This window comes from Nelumbo nucifera, chromosome 3, assembly GCF_055504915.1.
Source record: "Nelumbo nucifera cultivar China Antique chromosome 3, China Antique-T2T, whole genome shotgun sequence".
Classification (NCBI taxonomy): Eukaryota; Viridiplantae; Streptophyta; class Magnoliopsida; order Proteales; family Nelumbonaceae; genus Nelumbo; species Nelumbo nucifera.
This window is the reverse complement of record NC_142651.1, coordinates 47,427,572-47,441,988: the sequence shown is the minus strand read 5'-3', so window position 1 is coordinate 47,441,988 and position 14,417 is coordinate 47,427,572. Positions and strand designations below refer to the sequence as shown.

Sequence of the window (14,417 nt, the reverse complement as noted above, 5' to 3'; positions counted from 1 at the left end):
GTCTCTCATGGGCGCTCCTCATCTACCACATTCTTTGACTGGAAACTCAGGATTCTATATAGGTTCCAACTATTTCTCTGGAAGTTAGTATGGGAAGGAATATTAATTAAGAATAAATGTATTGCTTGGCTAAGTGAATTGGATAGACTTTGTCCCCTTTGCAAAGCTCAGGTAGAATCCGTTCATCACCTCTTCTTTCAGTGCTCCTTTGCTAGATCAGTTTGGTGTGAAGCTCAAATTGGGCTAAACCTACCATGCCTATACAGCCCATGCATAAGAATTTAACAAAGTGATTCCTCATCTTAACTACTCACCACGGCAAGCAGCAAGCTTTGAATAGCTTAAGCCGCTTCAGCATTTTGTGTTATCATATCTGGAAAGCCAGAAATAAAAAGATATTTGAAAATGTGGAGACGGACCCAAGAGAGGTGGCAAACTCAGTCTTTCAGTTCCAATATGAGGAATCTCCAACACAGCTACTTTCTAGTTCATTCAGCCAGACTCCTCTCTCACCTAACATACACATACACACTCTTTTTATAGATGGCTCTTACGATCCACAGTCATCAGCTCGCCATCGCAGAAGGATCACCTCACCTTGTTGGGCCATCAACAGCTATGATGCCAAAATCCGAACACTACTAAGAGAACTGCAAGAGGACCTACTCACAACATCTCTCGTCTTTTGGTTTACTCTGATAATGAAGATTTGGTAAATATGGCGAAGACTGGCAAAACTGTTCAATGGATCGACCAACTGCATAAGAATCATCACAAAAGACTTAATATCCTCATTTTGTGTTATATATTTTGAACATATACATAGACAATATAATCGAGTGGCCCATACTTTTGCTTATTTATGATGTAAGGGCCAATTTAATTTAAGTTACACTATAACTCACTCATATCTCCTAACCTCGTGTAAGTTTTCCTTTTTTTGGAAAAAACCAAAAAGTTCTCTGACCTGTCCCCTCAAAAATCTGAATGCCATCTGTCAAAAAGTTCCGTTGTTCTTCATTATAAAAAAACCAGTTCGATTATGATACTGAAAAACTTGTAACCAATCAACGCGCATCATAAAACTTTTAATCAATCACTTGCTCTTCATTAAAAAATCACGGGAGATTCTAATTGGCCAAATTTCTTTTGGTATCATATCTTTCCCCCCCCCCCCCCCGCCCCACTGCACTGCTTTCCAACACCATCGCAACCAAGTCTTCTTTACACACACCGACTCCCCCAACGCTCACTGCCAGCAACTTTACCTCTCTCTCTCTCTCTCTCATTTGGCCTCTGCAGAAAGCAAGAAATCCTTCATTCAGATTAATCTGGCATCATGGCGGCGGCTCATTATAGTGCTCACCCAACTAAACTACGCGTTCCTTTCCTTCCTTCTCCGCTTCACAAGAGAATGCTACACTTTTTTCTCAAAGCAGCTCCACTGGAGCAAGGAGCGAGAGGAACTGAAAGAAGACTTAGGAAAGAAGGATCAGAAATTAGGGCTTCCAATAGAGGAGATTCATACCTCGATATGTGGAAGAAGGCCATGGATCGCGAAAGGAAGGCCCTTAAGTTTCAGAAGATGGTCGAGAATTCTTCTGCTGCCAGAATTCACTCCGAAGGTTATGACAGTCCGGACGCACTGGAGAGGAAGACCAATCAGTTCAAGAAGATCCTCGAGGTTCCCAAGGAAGAGAGAGACCGTGTTCAGCGAATGCAGGTCATTGACCGCGCTGCGGCGGCAATTGCAGCTGCTCAAGCTCTTCTTAAGGAAAGCCCTCCACTGAAAAAGGAAACTTCTTCAATTCATTCAAGCTCGCCAAGGCTTGATAGGAGTTATGGAGCAATGGAGATGGAGGGGAATCCAGATGGAGGTAATTATTTTTCATGATTTTGTGATTGTTTTGCGAGTTTTCATTGAGTTTAACATTTTAAGTATTTATGCAAGTCGGAGTTGTTATTCTTGGCACATTTGTCCTACCATCATTACTGCTTATTTGAATTCTTATGTTCTAAAATAGAAACTATGCACTGGAAATGGACTAGATAAAGGAGGAGTATTTGTGTATTAGTTTTCACTTTTTTTTTATTTAAATCTGTAAATGTCAATAATCTTTTGTTGACTTCTCTGTGGAAGAGCTGAAGCCATGCCAACCCAGATTACTTAAGTTGGAAGAGGAATTTATGCCATTATGCCTATATTTCTGCAAATTTGACCGAATGGGGTTATTAACTTTTTTGGAGTGCTACTTATAGAACTTCCTAGTGTTAAAGACTTCTAAATTTGCTGTCATCATCTTCAGCAATCATGTTCTGCAATTTTCCACAATTTTGTTAGCTGACATCAACTTTGGATTAAATATCTCGCTATAAAGAGCATCTTAAGAATAAGGAAGAACCTCCAGACTAAACTTTATAGAAGAAACTAGTCTTAAAATAATGTTAAAAGGATGTAGGAAAAAATAGAATTTTTATACCTTGAGAAACAAAGTCCTTGATCAATTGGCCTGTTAGGAGGAATGTAGAGGGGATGTTGCCATTCCTAGCATGATATGCGTTTAAATGCTGATTTTGGCATAAAAGACCACAAAAAAAATGGTCCCATGACACACATATACATGGTGGTTAATAATAATCTCTATTAGATCTCAGAGGTTAAATCCAATTCAGAGATTAATAGGATTCTTATAGCAACAATGTTGATGACATAGAGATCCTTTCTTAGAACCTTCATAGGTCAAATGAATTGAGTCAAGAGAACAGAAATCTTGAAGTTGGATGGAGGCAGACAAATAAAATACATGGTATTAAAATTTCAACAATAAAAAAATTGATCAAATTGGTATTAAAGGTGTGGTAGAAAAAAAATACCTAATGGTGTTAGATGATTAGGTTACTAGTTGAGTATTTTGCTTGGGATACAGAAAACCAATGGACAGAAGGTTGCTCATTGGTGGACACAACATCTAGTGATTTTTAAATGCACCATCTTTTCCTCAAAGCCCTCCAATTTTATGATGTAAACAATTATAAAGGGGCTAATGTCAAGGATAACAATATGGAGCTAGAAAGGCAAACTGGAAATTGAAAATTGAACTACTTTTATTATTAGTTCTTCCTGTATACCTTGTTATTTACAAAAGAAAATTGTCATCTTCTAAAGCAAATTTTAACTTCACAAAACAGAATTGTTGATATCCTTCTAGATTTGTTTGATTTGATTCTTAACTTGATGGATTCTGTTATCTGAATTTTGTCAGCCTAGAAGCTGTTAGTTCTGCTAAGTTGAATTTATTTGTAGGAGATACAAGATATCAAATTTGATTGTTGGATGCCAATATTGGAATTAGTCAGAAAGCTTTCCATATCTTCAACTGTTATAACTATTCCTTTCATATTTGAAGAAATTGTTTCTTAGTTTCTCTGATCATGGTTTGCCATGATGCTTGTGTAAATGCATTTCTAAACTTGGGTAAAGATTTAAGCCTTACATTATGACTATTGCTTTTCCTATAACCATACTACCAATCTTCTTTTCTGAGTATAGCTTGTCTTGGATCTCTGAATTTTGCCAGGTGCACAGGAGGTGGATTTGTTTGTACCTCAGTCAGGAACTTCATTTGGAACACCTGGTCCAGATTTTTGGTCTTGGATACCTCCTCAGGATATTAATAGAAGTTTTGAGTATGGTGGTAATTTGCAGCCAATAAGAAAGCCTACTTCATATTCAAATTCATTCAACTCACTGATGGAGAAAGAACCATTTGTCGACTTTCTCTCAATTCCCTTTGAGAGTTCCTTTTTTGAAAACAATCATGTTCCACCTCTCCCACCCTTTCAGTCACTCATTGAAGTTGAAAAGGTGGATGCTTCTAATTCCAGTTCAGATATGTCTTCCTTTGAAAAGGAGAAGGAACTTGGTGCACTATTTTCAACATATGAGATAGAAGCAGCAGATGCTTTCAGCAAGGTCAATGAAGCATCTTCTAATGGAGTTAATCCAGATGGTTCAAGGTGGTGGAAGGAAATGGGTATAGAGAGACGACCTGATGGGGTAGTTTGCAAGTGGACACTAACAAGAGGAGTTAGTGCTGATGAAGGTGTTGAGTGGGAAGAGAAATTCTGGGAGGTTGCTGACCAGTTTGACTATAAAGAGCTTGGTTCAGAAAAATCAGGACGTGATGCAGCAGGAAATGTATGGTGTGAATACTGGAAAGAATCAATGTGGCAGGTTAGTGGAAGTTTAATGCTAGAACTTCATTTAGTACGCATGCTCCCCCTTTTACAATAAGATGAGAATACTCAGGATGCATGAGCTATTTCTTGACTGTATATTCCAGTTCAGCTGTTACCAGACAAAATGTTCATCATATTACTTCCATAAATCCCTCTTATGTTGTACGACTTGACTGTGTCCTAGTCCCAATCCTTTGGTTCTTGGTGCTGGGCTGCTGGCCAATTTTCATATAGAGATCAGCATCTAAATATTCTTGGTCATATTTCAGATCATTTTTGTGCATATTTGTCTGTGGTAGAATACATTATAGCAAGCTAACTGTTGGTTTGATTTTTGCAGGATTTTACAAGTGGGATTGTACATATTGAGAAAACTGCAAACAAGTGGGCAAAGAATGGAAAAGGGAATGAGTGGCAAGAGAAGTGGTGGGAACATTACAATGCCTCTGGCCAAACAGAAAAGTGGGCCCACAAGTGGTGTTGTATTGATCCAAAAACACCCCTAGAGGCTGGCCATGCTCATGTTTGGCATGAGAGGTAATAGTTTCATTTACCTCCTCTCCTAATTGGATTTGACTTGCCAAAATGTTCATCTTCCCAAAACAATATGAACTTTTCAAATATTTCTAGTCATTTTAGGAATGAAGATATAACTATAAAAGAAACTTTAAAAAAAAAAAAAAAGACTGCAACCAGATCAAAGCCTTCCTACAGATTGATGGTGGACTCTTAGACATAAGAAATAATCAAAGTCAAAAACTCAGTCTGATAGAGGATCTTTAACCTCCTATTTATGATTTCCCTTTTACAAGTGCAAGGAAAAGTTGGTCTCTTCCAGTTTTGCTCCATGTATTTGAAGATTGTTAATACCATGGAAAGAACATTACTTCAAAAATTGAGAAAGAACCCACCTTCCATGCACATTGATACACATGCAGGGTTGAAGGGACTATTCTGTTGGTTCCACCTATGAGGTTACCTGGAAGTAATCCATTATCCTAACTGTCCACTTCAGGCGTCTCCTTCATCCAATTTCCCAGCCTGAAACAATTATTAATTCCATCATATCATCATTATTTACAACAACACTCTAAAAGGACAGCCTGAAGTAGAGATGTATTACAAACAAGGTGTGCACCATGTAACCCAATAGAAGTGAACACGCCAGTGATTGGTACAACTGGTACTTCAGCCATCACTCGCTTATTCCCTTGTTAATTTTCTTATTTCTTTCTCTATTTTGTGTCTTGACAGATGGGGTGAGAAATTTGATGGACAGGGTGCCTGTATGAAATACACAGACAAATGGGCAGAGCGCTCAAAGGGTGATGGGTGGACAAAATGGGGTGATAAATGGGATGAGAACTTTGATCAGAATGGGCATGGTATCAAGCAAGGGGAGACATGGTGGGAAGGCAAGAATGGGGAGCGATGGAACCGCACATGGGGCGAGCATCATAATGGCTCTGGATGGATACACAAGTATGGAAAGAGCAGCAGCGGGGAACATTGGGATACACATGTGAAGGAAGCGACATGGTATGAGAGGTACCCCCACTATGGTTTTGATCACTGCTTTGAAAACTCTGTGCAGCTACGGCGAGTTCAGAAACCCAAGACACAATGAACCATGATAAGTTATATATGGAGGTGACTGTTTTTCCCTTTTTCCTTTTACCTTAACCTGAAGGGCATGATTCTTTCTTCTGATTGAGAAAGATTAAGCTATATGTCAGCCATGTTTTCATAGACCCGGAGTTCTAATTCATCAACTACAGCATGCAATCGGACCATCACCTTTTTTAACATTATACTCAATTATCAAATATAAGGTTCTTTGTTAGATTTTAAAATCATCCAATTGGTGTAACAGAAGACCATATGTAATACAGTAGTACAGTCTGATTGCAAGAAGGCAGAACTTATCTCCCACCCCATAGAGAGATAAGAAACAAAATGACCTATTTGAGATCAATCTTTTATATGTACAGTCAGTTTGTCATTCTTGTGTTTTATTGGTGGTTTCATTTAACTACAGCGTAGCTTCTACTTGCTCGCAGAAACGTGTAGATATGAATTAATCCCACTGATTATGATAAAAATGAGTTGAAATCAGCCCCCCACAAGATAGTTTCCCACAGCACATCCCCGCCATGTATTGGGAACATCTCCCGATGATAGTAGATATGCCGTGGGATGTTGTGGGGGGCTTATTTGAACTTGATAAAAGTAGGAGACTGAGATTTTACTCATATTAAGAGGAATTCAAGAAATTTTCCCAAGTTCAAGGGTTACTTAAAGTCTTCAACTTCAGCTATTAAGGATAGGTTAGTGTGAATTCCTTAGAGTCTAGAATGGGACCATTCCAATTCCAACCGTTTGGTTGGATGGAATCATAATTCCATTCCCATTTCTGGTGGGATGGCATTCCCCCATTTAAGGGAATAGCCATTCTCTCCCCCTCCCTTGGGAATGAGGATCTATTTCAGCTAATTCTGATTTTACTTTGGATTCTTATCTGAACCAAACAGGTGGGAAGAATAGACCATTCTGATTCTGATTCCAATTCCAATTTTGAGTACCAAACAAACAGACCCTATTTATATAATCAAATCAGATTACATAAAATACAACCAAATCAAATTATATTGGATTGGATAGGAGTGGATCCATATTCGATATTGGATCCAATTATACATGGATTGAAATCTAATCACCCTTGACTGGATCGGATTTGAATTCTGTTATAATATCACCCATAACCAACAACCATTCTTGAATTAAACTGTCGATTAAATTTCTTTTGTTCAAAAGAAAATTTTGTTTTACTTGAAATAATTAAAAGTTCTAGCAACCCATTCGGGAGGAGACCATTCCAGTCTACAGTCCAGTTTCTCCTATAGGCTATAACGTCTGTTTAGGGTCATTTAATAATGATTGAAATGGTTGAATTGAATGGTTTATTGCTTTTTCTTTATATGGATAAAATAATTAAATAATAAATATTCAAGAGTACAATAGCCAAAGACAATGTTAAGAAATTAGAGAAGGTTTAAATACAATGGGCCCCATGAATTTATTACTGGCGTGAAACCTCATTATTGGTTCCATAGCCCGCTGAACAGCTAAAGCGTTCAGCTAATCCAAATTCAAGAAACTCACAACTCATCATCATTCACTAAAATATAGAAACAAACATAATTAAAAATCCAATAGGATAGAATATCCAATCCAGTAAAATTGGACCGAAATTCGGATCGGATCAGTCGTACTACTTCAGCCATTGCATCAGCTAATTTGTGTCACAAGCCCACAGATCAGCTCATTCTCTATTCTTGCCCTATAGTCTGTGAAAGAAAACAATTTTATATGATTGAATCAAACTTGACAAATATCCATATGTCATCAACACACTTCTTAGGTAGGGGTGGATTTGAGCCAAGCCGAGCTGAATATATTTGAGCTCGGCTCGCCAAGGTAGTACAAGGCTCGAGCTCGATTCAAGCTAGAACCTTTAGCTCGATCTCGGCTTGAGTCAAAAGTCTGTAAGCTTGAGTTCGGCTTGACTCGAGCTCAACTTGAGAAAAATGTTTTATAAAAAAAAATTATATATAAAAATATTTTTTATTTGATATTTAAAAATTAAAATTATAATAATTAGTTATTATTATATATAAAAATATTATATATAATAAATTATTATTATTATTATTATTATTATTATTATTATTATTATTATTATTATTATTATTATTGTATGCATGTATGTATGTATGTAGTTATTCGAGTCATTTCGCGAGCCTCACGAACCGTTCGGCTCGATTATTGGGTTCGCGAGCTTTTCATGAGCCGAGCTCGAATAGCTTGTGAAAAGCTCGGCTCATGACCACCTATTTGCAGGAATACAAGACAAATGGTGGATACAGATGGAATGTATTAATCTACCTAAATCTCTGGTAGTTTGCTCTCATGATTGCAACTCAACATTTGAGCTTGCTTGTTTCTAATTAGTTTTATTCAAAAAAGTTTTTCTTCTCCGGTTTTGCTTGATTTCTCAATTATGTTCAATTGACTGACTCGATCTGATCAATAGTTTGTTTTGTCCACTCCTCGTTTCCCCATTTCTTCTGTAAACATGAGTGTGGCCCTGTTGTTCTGAGTATGTGTTAGGTTTTTCTTCACGTGTATATTCCCTTTTTTCAAAGAGTCGTTTAGTCTCACCTCTCATCTTTCTGTTTTCCTTTGAAGTCCTCAAATTAATTTCTTAGTCCCTATTCAGTTCTTTTAGTTTTTTTCCATCCTATTTTCCCAGGTCTAGCTTTTTCTCTTTGTCCTCGAGTAGCATCATGCAATATTAACTATTTCTGCCGGGGGTTAGCATCTCTAGAGTCTATCCTATTGTATTTTGCTTGTTGACTAGCTTTGATAATTTGTTTATTTTTATAGGAGACCGACTCTGGCCTTAGTAAAAGAGACTTCAGTTAAAGAATCTCCAATCATAGGGCTCACATGGGGGGTCTGAGAGGTAAAAGACCAAGACAAGGAATTGAGCTTACAACGGGCACAAATGCTAGCGAACAAAGTGGTGGTAAAAGAGAATCAACTTGAGATGGAAACAACAACATGCATGGAGGCCAAAAAACGACGTTGCTTGGATAACAGATCGGCAGCCAACCAAAAGTAGAGCAAAGGTACATCTTGGTCTCTTCAACTGATTCCGGCGCCTAACTCAGGCAAGTCAACTCACTCAACTCGAAAGCGAAAGGTTTCAAAAGATTGCACCTAGCTGATGACAGATATCGGGCATGTGTCCTTAAGCTCAAGTGCATGGCGTTTTGGATTAGAACTTTTTGGAAACGCAGCTCGCCATGCAGATAATAGTGTAAAGGTGGAGGGGTGGGTCAAATTGAAATGCCCATATATAAAGTTGGGCTAACCCAGGAGCCAGGAAATATATTTTTGACCTGAAATAAAAATCTGTTGTTTGCATAGCAAACGTTGATATGGTCACCCACGCACCTGACGGTATGGAGAATAGGGCTCCCCGTCCCACAAGGAAAATATTTTGTTCTGGAGCCTGATGGCAGTTGGGGCTCCCTAAGCCTAATAGTGCAAAGTAAAATGTAGCAAATGGAAACTTCATGGTGGGAGGAGTGACTTCTGTTTCTGGAGAATCTTCTCAATGGCCAAGGCAACCTCCTGAGAGACATTAAAAAGCTAAGAGAAGGTATCTACAATAGAGGTCTTGGAGATCTAACCCCATCCTTTCCTAACAACCACTCCCGTTTGTTATTATCTACTTTTGTTTTCCTTATCATTCATCATTTGGCAAGTAAATCTCTGAGTTCAAAAATGAAAGTCTTTTCTTGGAACATAAGGGGTTGTTGTGGTCCCAATACAACCCAATTTTTACACAAACAAATAAAAATTCATAACCCAGATATTGAATTCCTTTCCGAAACAAAGACTGATCTAGAGAAATTAGGAAAACTGAGTAAAAGGATGGAATATGATTTCTAGTGTGGGGTGTCGGCAAAAGGTTTATCTAGAGGTCTCTACTGTGGTTGGAAACATAATCTGCCAATCCAATTAATTAATAAATCAAACAGATTTATCATCCTTAACATCAAATGTGGACCAGCTAATATGAATTTGTGGTTATGTCTTGTATATGGCCATCCAATGAAGAGTAAAAGAGAGCAGTTCTAGAGCAAGTTAAATCATCTGTTGGGGAACCAACAAAGTTGGGTTTTGTTAGGTGACCTAAATGACCTTGTTCAGAGTTCAAATTGTAAAGGAAGGAAAAGCACAAGGGTCAGAACTTATAAACCTTTAAACCAGTTTATACAAAATCATGGTTTAATGGAGATAGAAGCGGGGGGCTTTACTTTCACCTGGACAAATGGCAAAAAAGGTTATCACAAAGTAGTAGAGAAACTAGATAGAGGTTTGGCTACCCCTTGGTGGCTCTCTCAATTCCCAAATGCCCGAATTAGGATCACAAGAAATATTTTTTTCGGATCATTGCTACTTGGTCTTAGAAACAAACCCCTTTATCCTCTCTACACCTAAACAATTCCATTTCTTACTCATGTAGACTGAGGAACCTGAATGTCAGAACCAAGGTTAAAAATATCGATACGTATCAATACGTATCACCCGATACTTATTCTATCGATGGTTTCCCGATACGTCCCTCCAGGGGCTTTTAGGGTAACCATGCCTTAAATCGACCCCTCTAAATCACCGATGTATCGGTTTGTGTCAATACTTTAAACCTTGGTCAAGACATTATCAAAACAAACCGGCATGGGTGTCAATAAAATTGAAGATAGATTGAAGCAACTGGAGGAGAAAATTTTAGATTCAAAGGAGGAAACCTCTAGTTCCATCTCTGAAAGAAGCAACACCATGGATTCTATTAAAAAATTAAAAATGATAAGAGAGTAATTATGCGATTAGAGGAGGTGGATGGTGCTTTTAAATCTCATGCCATCCGGACAAGTGGTGAGACTCATGATGATGAAGTGGAGATATAAAACTTAATTCAGGTCATAATCAATGAATCTGAAGTTGCAGAGATTTTGAGAGCCCACTCAACCCCTGACCCTGATGAGTTTACCCCCCTTTTCTTTCAAAAATTTTGGAGTACTGCAAAATGTAATGTCTGCTTTCTAGTTAGACAATTCTTTGTCACTACAGAATTCCCCTTAGATTTGTACGTCCCAAAAGTAAAAAATCTTGAAAATGTTCAACAATTTAGGCCAATCAGTGTTTGTAATGTCCTCTACAAAATAATATCGAAGTGTTTAGTGACAAGAATGCAGTTGGTACTAGACAAATTAATTGCCCCTAACCAAGCTGCTTTTGTAAAAGGGAGGCAAGGAACTGACAATATTATTATGAAAAAAGAGATAGCTCATAAGCTAAGGAAGCAGAGGAAGGGGGTAGAATGGATTCTCCAAAAAATTGATATGTCAAGTGCTTATGACCACGCATGAAAAGAGATTTTATCTTGAAAATGTTACAAGGCACGGTCTTCTTAGAACAATGGTGTAAGCTAGTAGAGTTTTGCATTTCTTCCCCAAAATTCTCAATAACAATCAATGGAACCCAAAAAGAATTTTTTGAGCTGCCAAATGGACTAAAATAGGGGGACCCTCTATCCCCATATTTGTTCATTATAGGGATGCAAGCTCTATTTGGTCTTTTTGATGTAGCTAAGGGAAATAAGGAGTTGAAGCCTTTCAAGTTGTGTAGAAGAGGAACCCCTATATCTCACCTCCTATTTGCAGATGACTGTTTAATCATGTGTAAGGCAAAACCAAGTCAAGCTAGAAAAGTTAAGGAAATATTAGCAAAATTTGAAGAGTTACCTGGGGAAAAAATAAACCTGTCGAAATCTAGAGCCCAATTCAGCAGTAGTCTTCATAGGAAAAAAAAAGAAATTTTTGCTCCAAATCCTACAGATAAAACACATGAAAGCACAAGAAAAATATCTGGGAGCAAGAGTGTGTTTTCAAAATAGGCCCATTCAAGGCTCAAATATTGATACGTATTGGCCCATATCGGTCAATATGTATCATGTCGATGGCTTTTCGATACGCCCCTCCAAGAGTTGTATAAAGTCAAATAGTGGTTCAGAGGGTAATTGGGCCTTAAACCTACCCCTTTAAATTGATTTTGAAAAATAAATAAATAAAACCTAAAAAAAGCACTGATACAGGCCAATACCGGCATATCAGCCTGTATCAATACTTTGACCTAGGGTCTACTGATGCGCATCATGAAATCATGGAAAAAATATCATCTAGATTAGCTCAGTGAAAAGTCAAACTATTATCACAGGTGGGGCACATTACTTTAGTCAAATCTATCCTATAGGCCATCCCCAACATACAAAAACAATTGAGAAAGTCCAAATTGAAAATTTTGTGGAAGGGATCCTCTAACAAAGCAATAACCCATTCAATCTCTTGGGAGAAAATATGCATACCTAAACACCAGGGTGGCTTAGGCTTTAGAAGAATGGGGGAGTTTAATGAACCTCTATTTACAAAAGAAATTTGGAGAAAACACAATTAATCATATTCTATAATTACAAAGACCACAAGAAGACTTACTCCATGGAGAATCATTTGAAAGGCCAAAGTGCCTCACATATTCCAAGTCTTCATGTGGAAGGCTTGGTGGCATGGTGTGAATACAAAAGATAAACTAAGGTTTCTTGAGATCCAAGACAGATATTGCACAATCCTTGGTTCTGAAAAGGAAACTTGGCAACACTTATTCTTTGAACACCAATATGCCATAGTAGTTTGGTTCGCAGCACAAATCTGTGTCAACCCAGCAGAAGTTTGTGGTGTTCAATTGTCTTCTTTTTTATAGATGGATTGGCACAACACTTAACTCTCTTTCTAAGGGTGTTCAAATGGGTTATGTTGCAAAGTCCTTAATAATCGTTCGTCTTATATGGGATACGAGGAATCAAAAAGTTCATAATAAATAAATATTGAAACCAATCCAATTTGTGCACCTGGCTGACTCTTAGTGCATTTCAACTCTCAATAATGCTACAAATACACAAATCTCATCTTGTCATCATCCTCAATAGATAACTCATATCATGTTTGTTGATGGATCTTACATTCCAACTTCTAGTCATCCAGGTAACGATTTTATAGTGTTATCTAAAGATCTGAATGTCCTATATGCTGAAGCAAGGAGAGTTCAAGGCTTTTCCGCAACCCAAGCAGAATGGTGAGCCCTCCTCATGGGTTGGGTTGGGCATGTTCACGGCAGTTCACCGGCATGCTTTTGTTTTTACTCAAAATAACACAGAAGGCAATTAATAATTTGCGCACTCTCATGGTAACGTACCCAACCCAGAAACTCTCTCAAGCCCCCAACAGCCAAAGTTTTTCCCTCCTCATGGGCCTGAAGAAGGCTATTATTTATTATCCTGGGAATTAAGAACATCTTAACCTTTTGTGATGTAGTTATTGTATGTTTACGGATGGAATGCTTTTATATAATCAATATAGTTTTTTAGAAATTTCTACGTTTACGTGGCCTCGGGATAGCACGCCATCTAGCACATGTAGCTAGGGGTGTAAACGAATCAAATTCGAATCGGATTATGCAATATCTAAATTTAAATCCAATTAAATAATTTGATATCCAAATTCGATTCGATATCCGATGGATAATGAAAATTAATATTTGAATTCAAATCTGATTAAATATTTAAATATTCAATTCAATTTAAATTCGACTAATTAATTATTTTAAGTAATTAATAAATATATAAAATAAATATTTTATTTATATAATTTAATTATTATATATATAAATTATATAAAAGATTTAAAAATTTTATATATTATATATAAAAATTAAATAATGAATCAAATTTGGATATTTATTGAAACGAATCAGGTAGTATCCGAATTCGAATCCGATTAGTTACTTGACATGAATAAGATATCCAAATTCGATTAGATATAATTAAATCGATCAATTATATTTAGTCTCGAATTCAAAAATTTTCAAATACGATTGACGTTAGGTGGTAGATTTTAGCCTCGCCACGTAAAAAACCTGGTTCTTTTCCCGCCAGACGCACTCGCATGTGGCCTCTCACATCTAACCAGCAGTGAACGACATTCCAAACGATCGATCGTTGGATTTCCACATATTGGCTATAGCTTAGCTCTTTTGTATTTTCCATTCTCATGCACAACCGCTGCTGTGGTAAGCCTTTTCACCTTTCCTGCACTCTATTCTTTCCATGTCTATCTTTTTCCTGTCTAGAGAGACATAGTAAGACTGATTTGTTGAAACGTCGCAACCCCAGACAGATACTCCTGTAAACGAACTTTTCTGCGTAAAGAACACTGGCTTTATTCTTCAATCGTCAAGGAAAGAAAGTATTGCTGGATTTTGCACGTAGGTTTTACTTGCAGAGTAAAAACCACTAGTTCTTCGTGGGTTTCCTTCCTTTGATCACATAATGGCTTCTTCAACGTTCCATGGTGCCGAAAATCTCATACCCATTGAGGAATAGCTCCAAAAGGGTTGGGCTCTCTGGATTCTGATTTCCCTTGAAAATGTTTCCCCAAGATGGGTTTGGTGAATTGTGGTAGGAATTCCAGAGATAGAAAACCTAGCACCAAGTT

The 14,417-nt window shown here is 37.5% G+C and overlaps 1 protein-coding gene across 1 annotated transcript; it reads left to right on the top strand.

The window, feature by feature from the left end:
• The first annotated feature begins 1,193 nt into the window (after positions 1–1,193).
• Positions 1,194–6,250, top strand: LOC104609595 (protein LIKE EARLY STARVATION, chloroplastic-like). Its single transcript, XM_010275961.3, has 4 exons — positions 1,194–1,877; positions 3,579–4,234; positions 4,580–4,776; positions 5,494–6,250. Exons 1-4 carry the CDS (start codon positions 1,340–1,342, stop codon positions 5,864–5,866), a joined length of 1,764 nt encoding a protein of 587 aa, XP_010274263.1. The 5' UTR covers positions 1,194–1,339; the 3' UTR covers positions 5,867–6,250.
• Positions 6,251–14,417: the final 8,167 nt, after the last annotated feature.

Bases quoted from the DNA above. Each gene is read 5' to 3' on its own strand.
- LOC104609595 (XM_010275961.3), top strand. From the start codon at position 1,340: ATGGCGGCGGCTCATTATAGTGCTCACCCAACTAAACTACGCGTTCCT. The intron at 4,235-4,579 runs GTTAGTGGAAGT...TGATTTTTGCAG, and splicing joins GGAAAGAATCAATGTGGCAG to GATTTTACAAGTGGGATTGT. The intron at 4,777-5,493 runs GTAATAGTTTCA...GTGTCTTGACAG, and splicing joins GCTCATGTTTGGCATGAGAG to ATGGGGTGAGAAATTTGATG.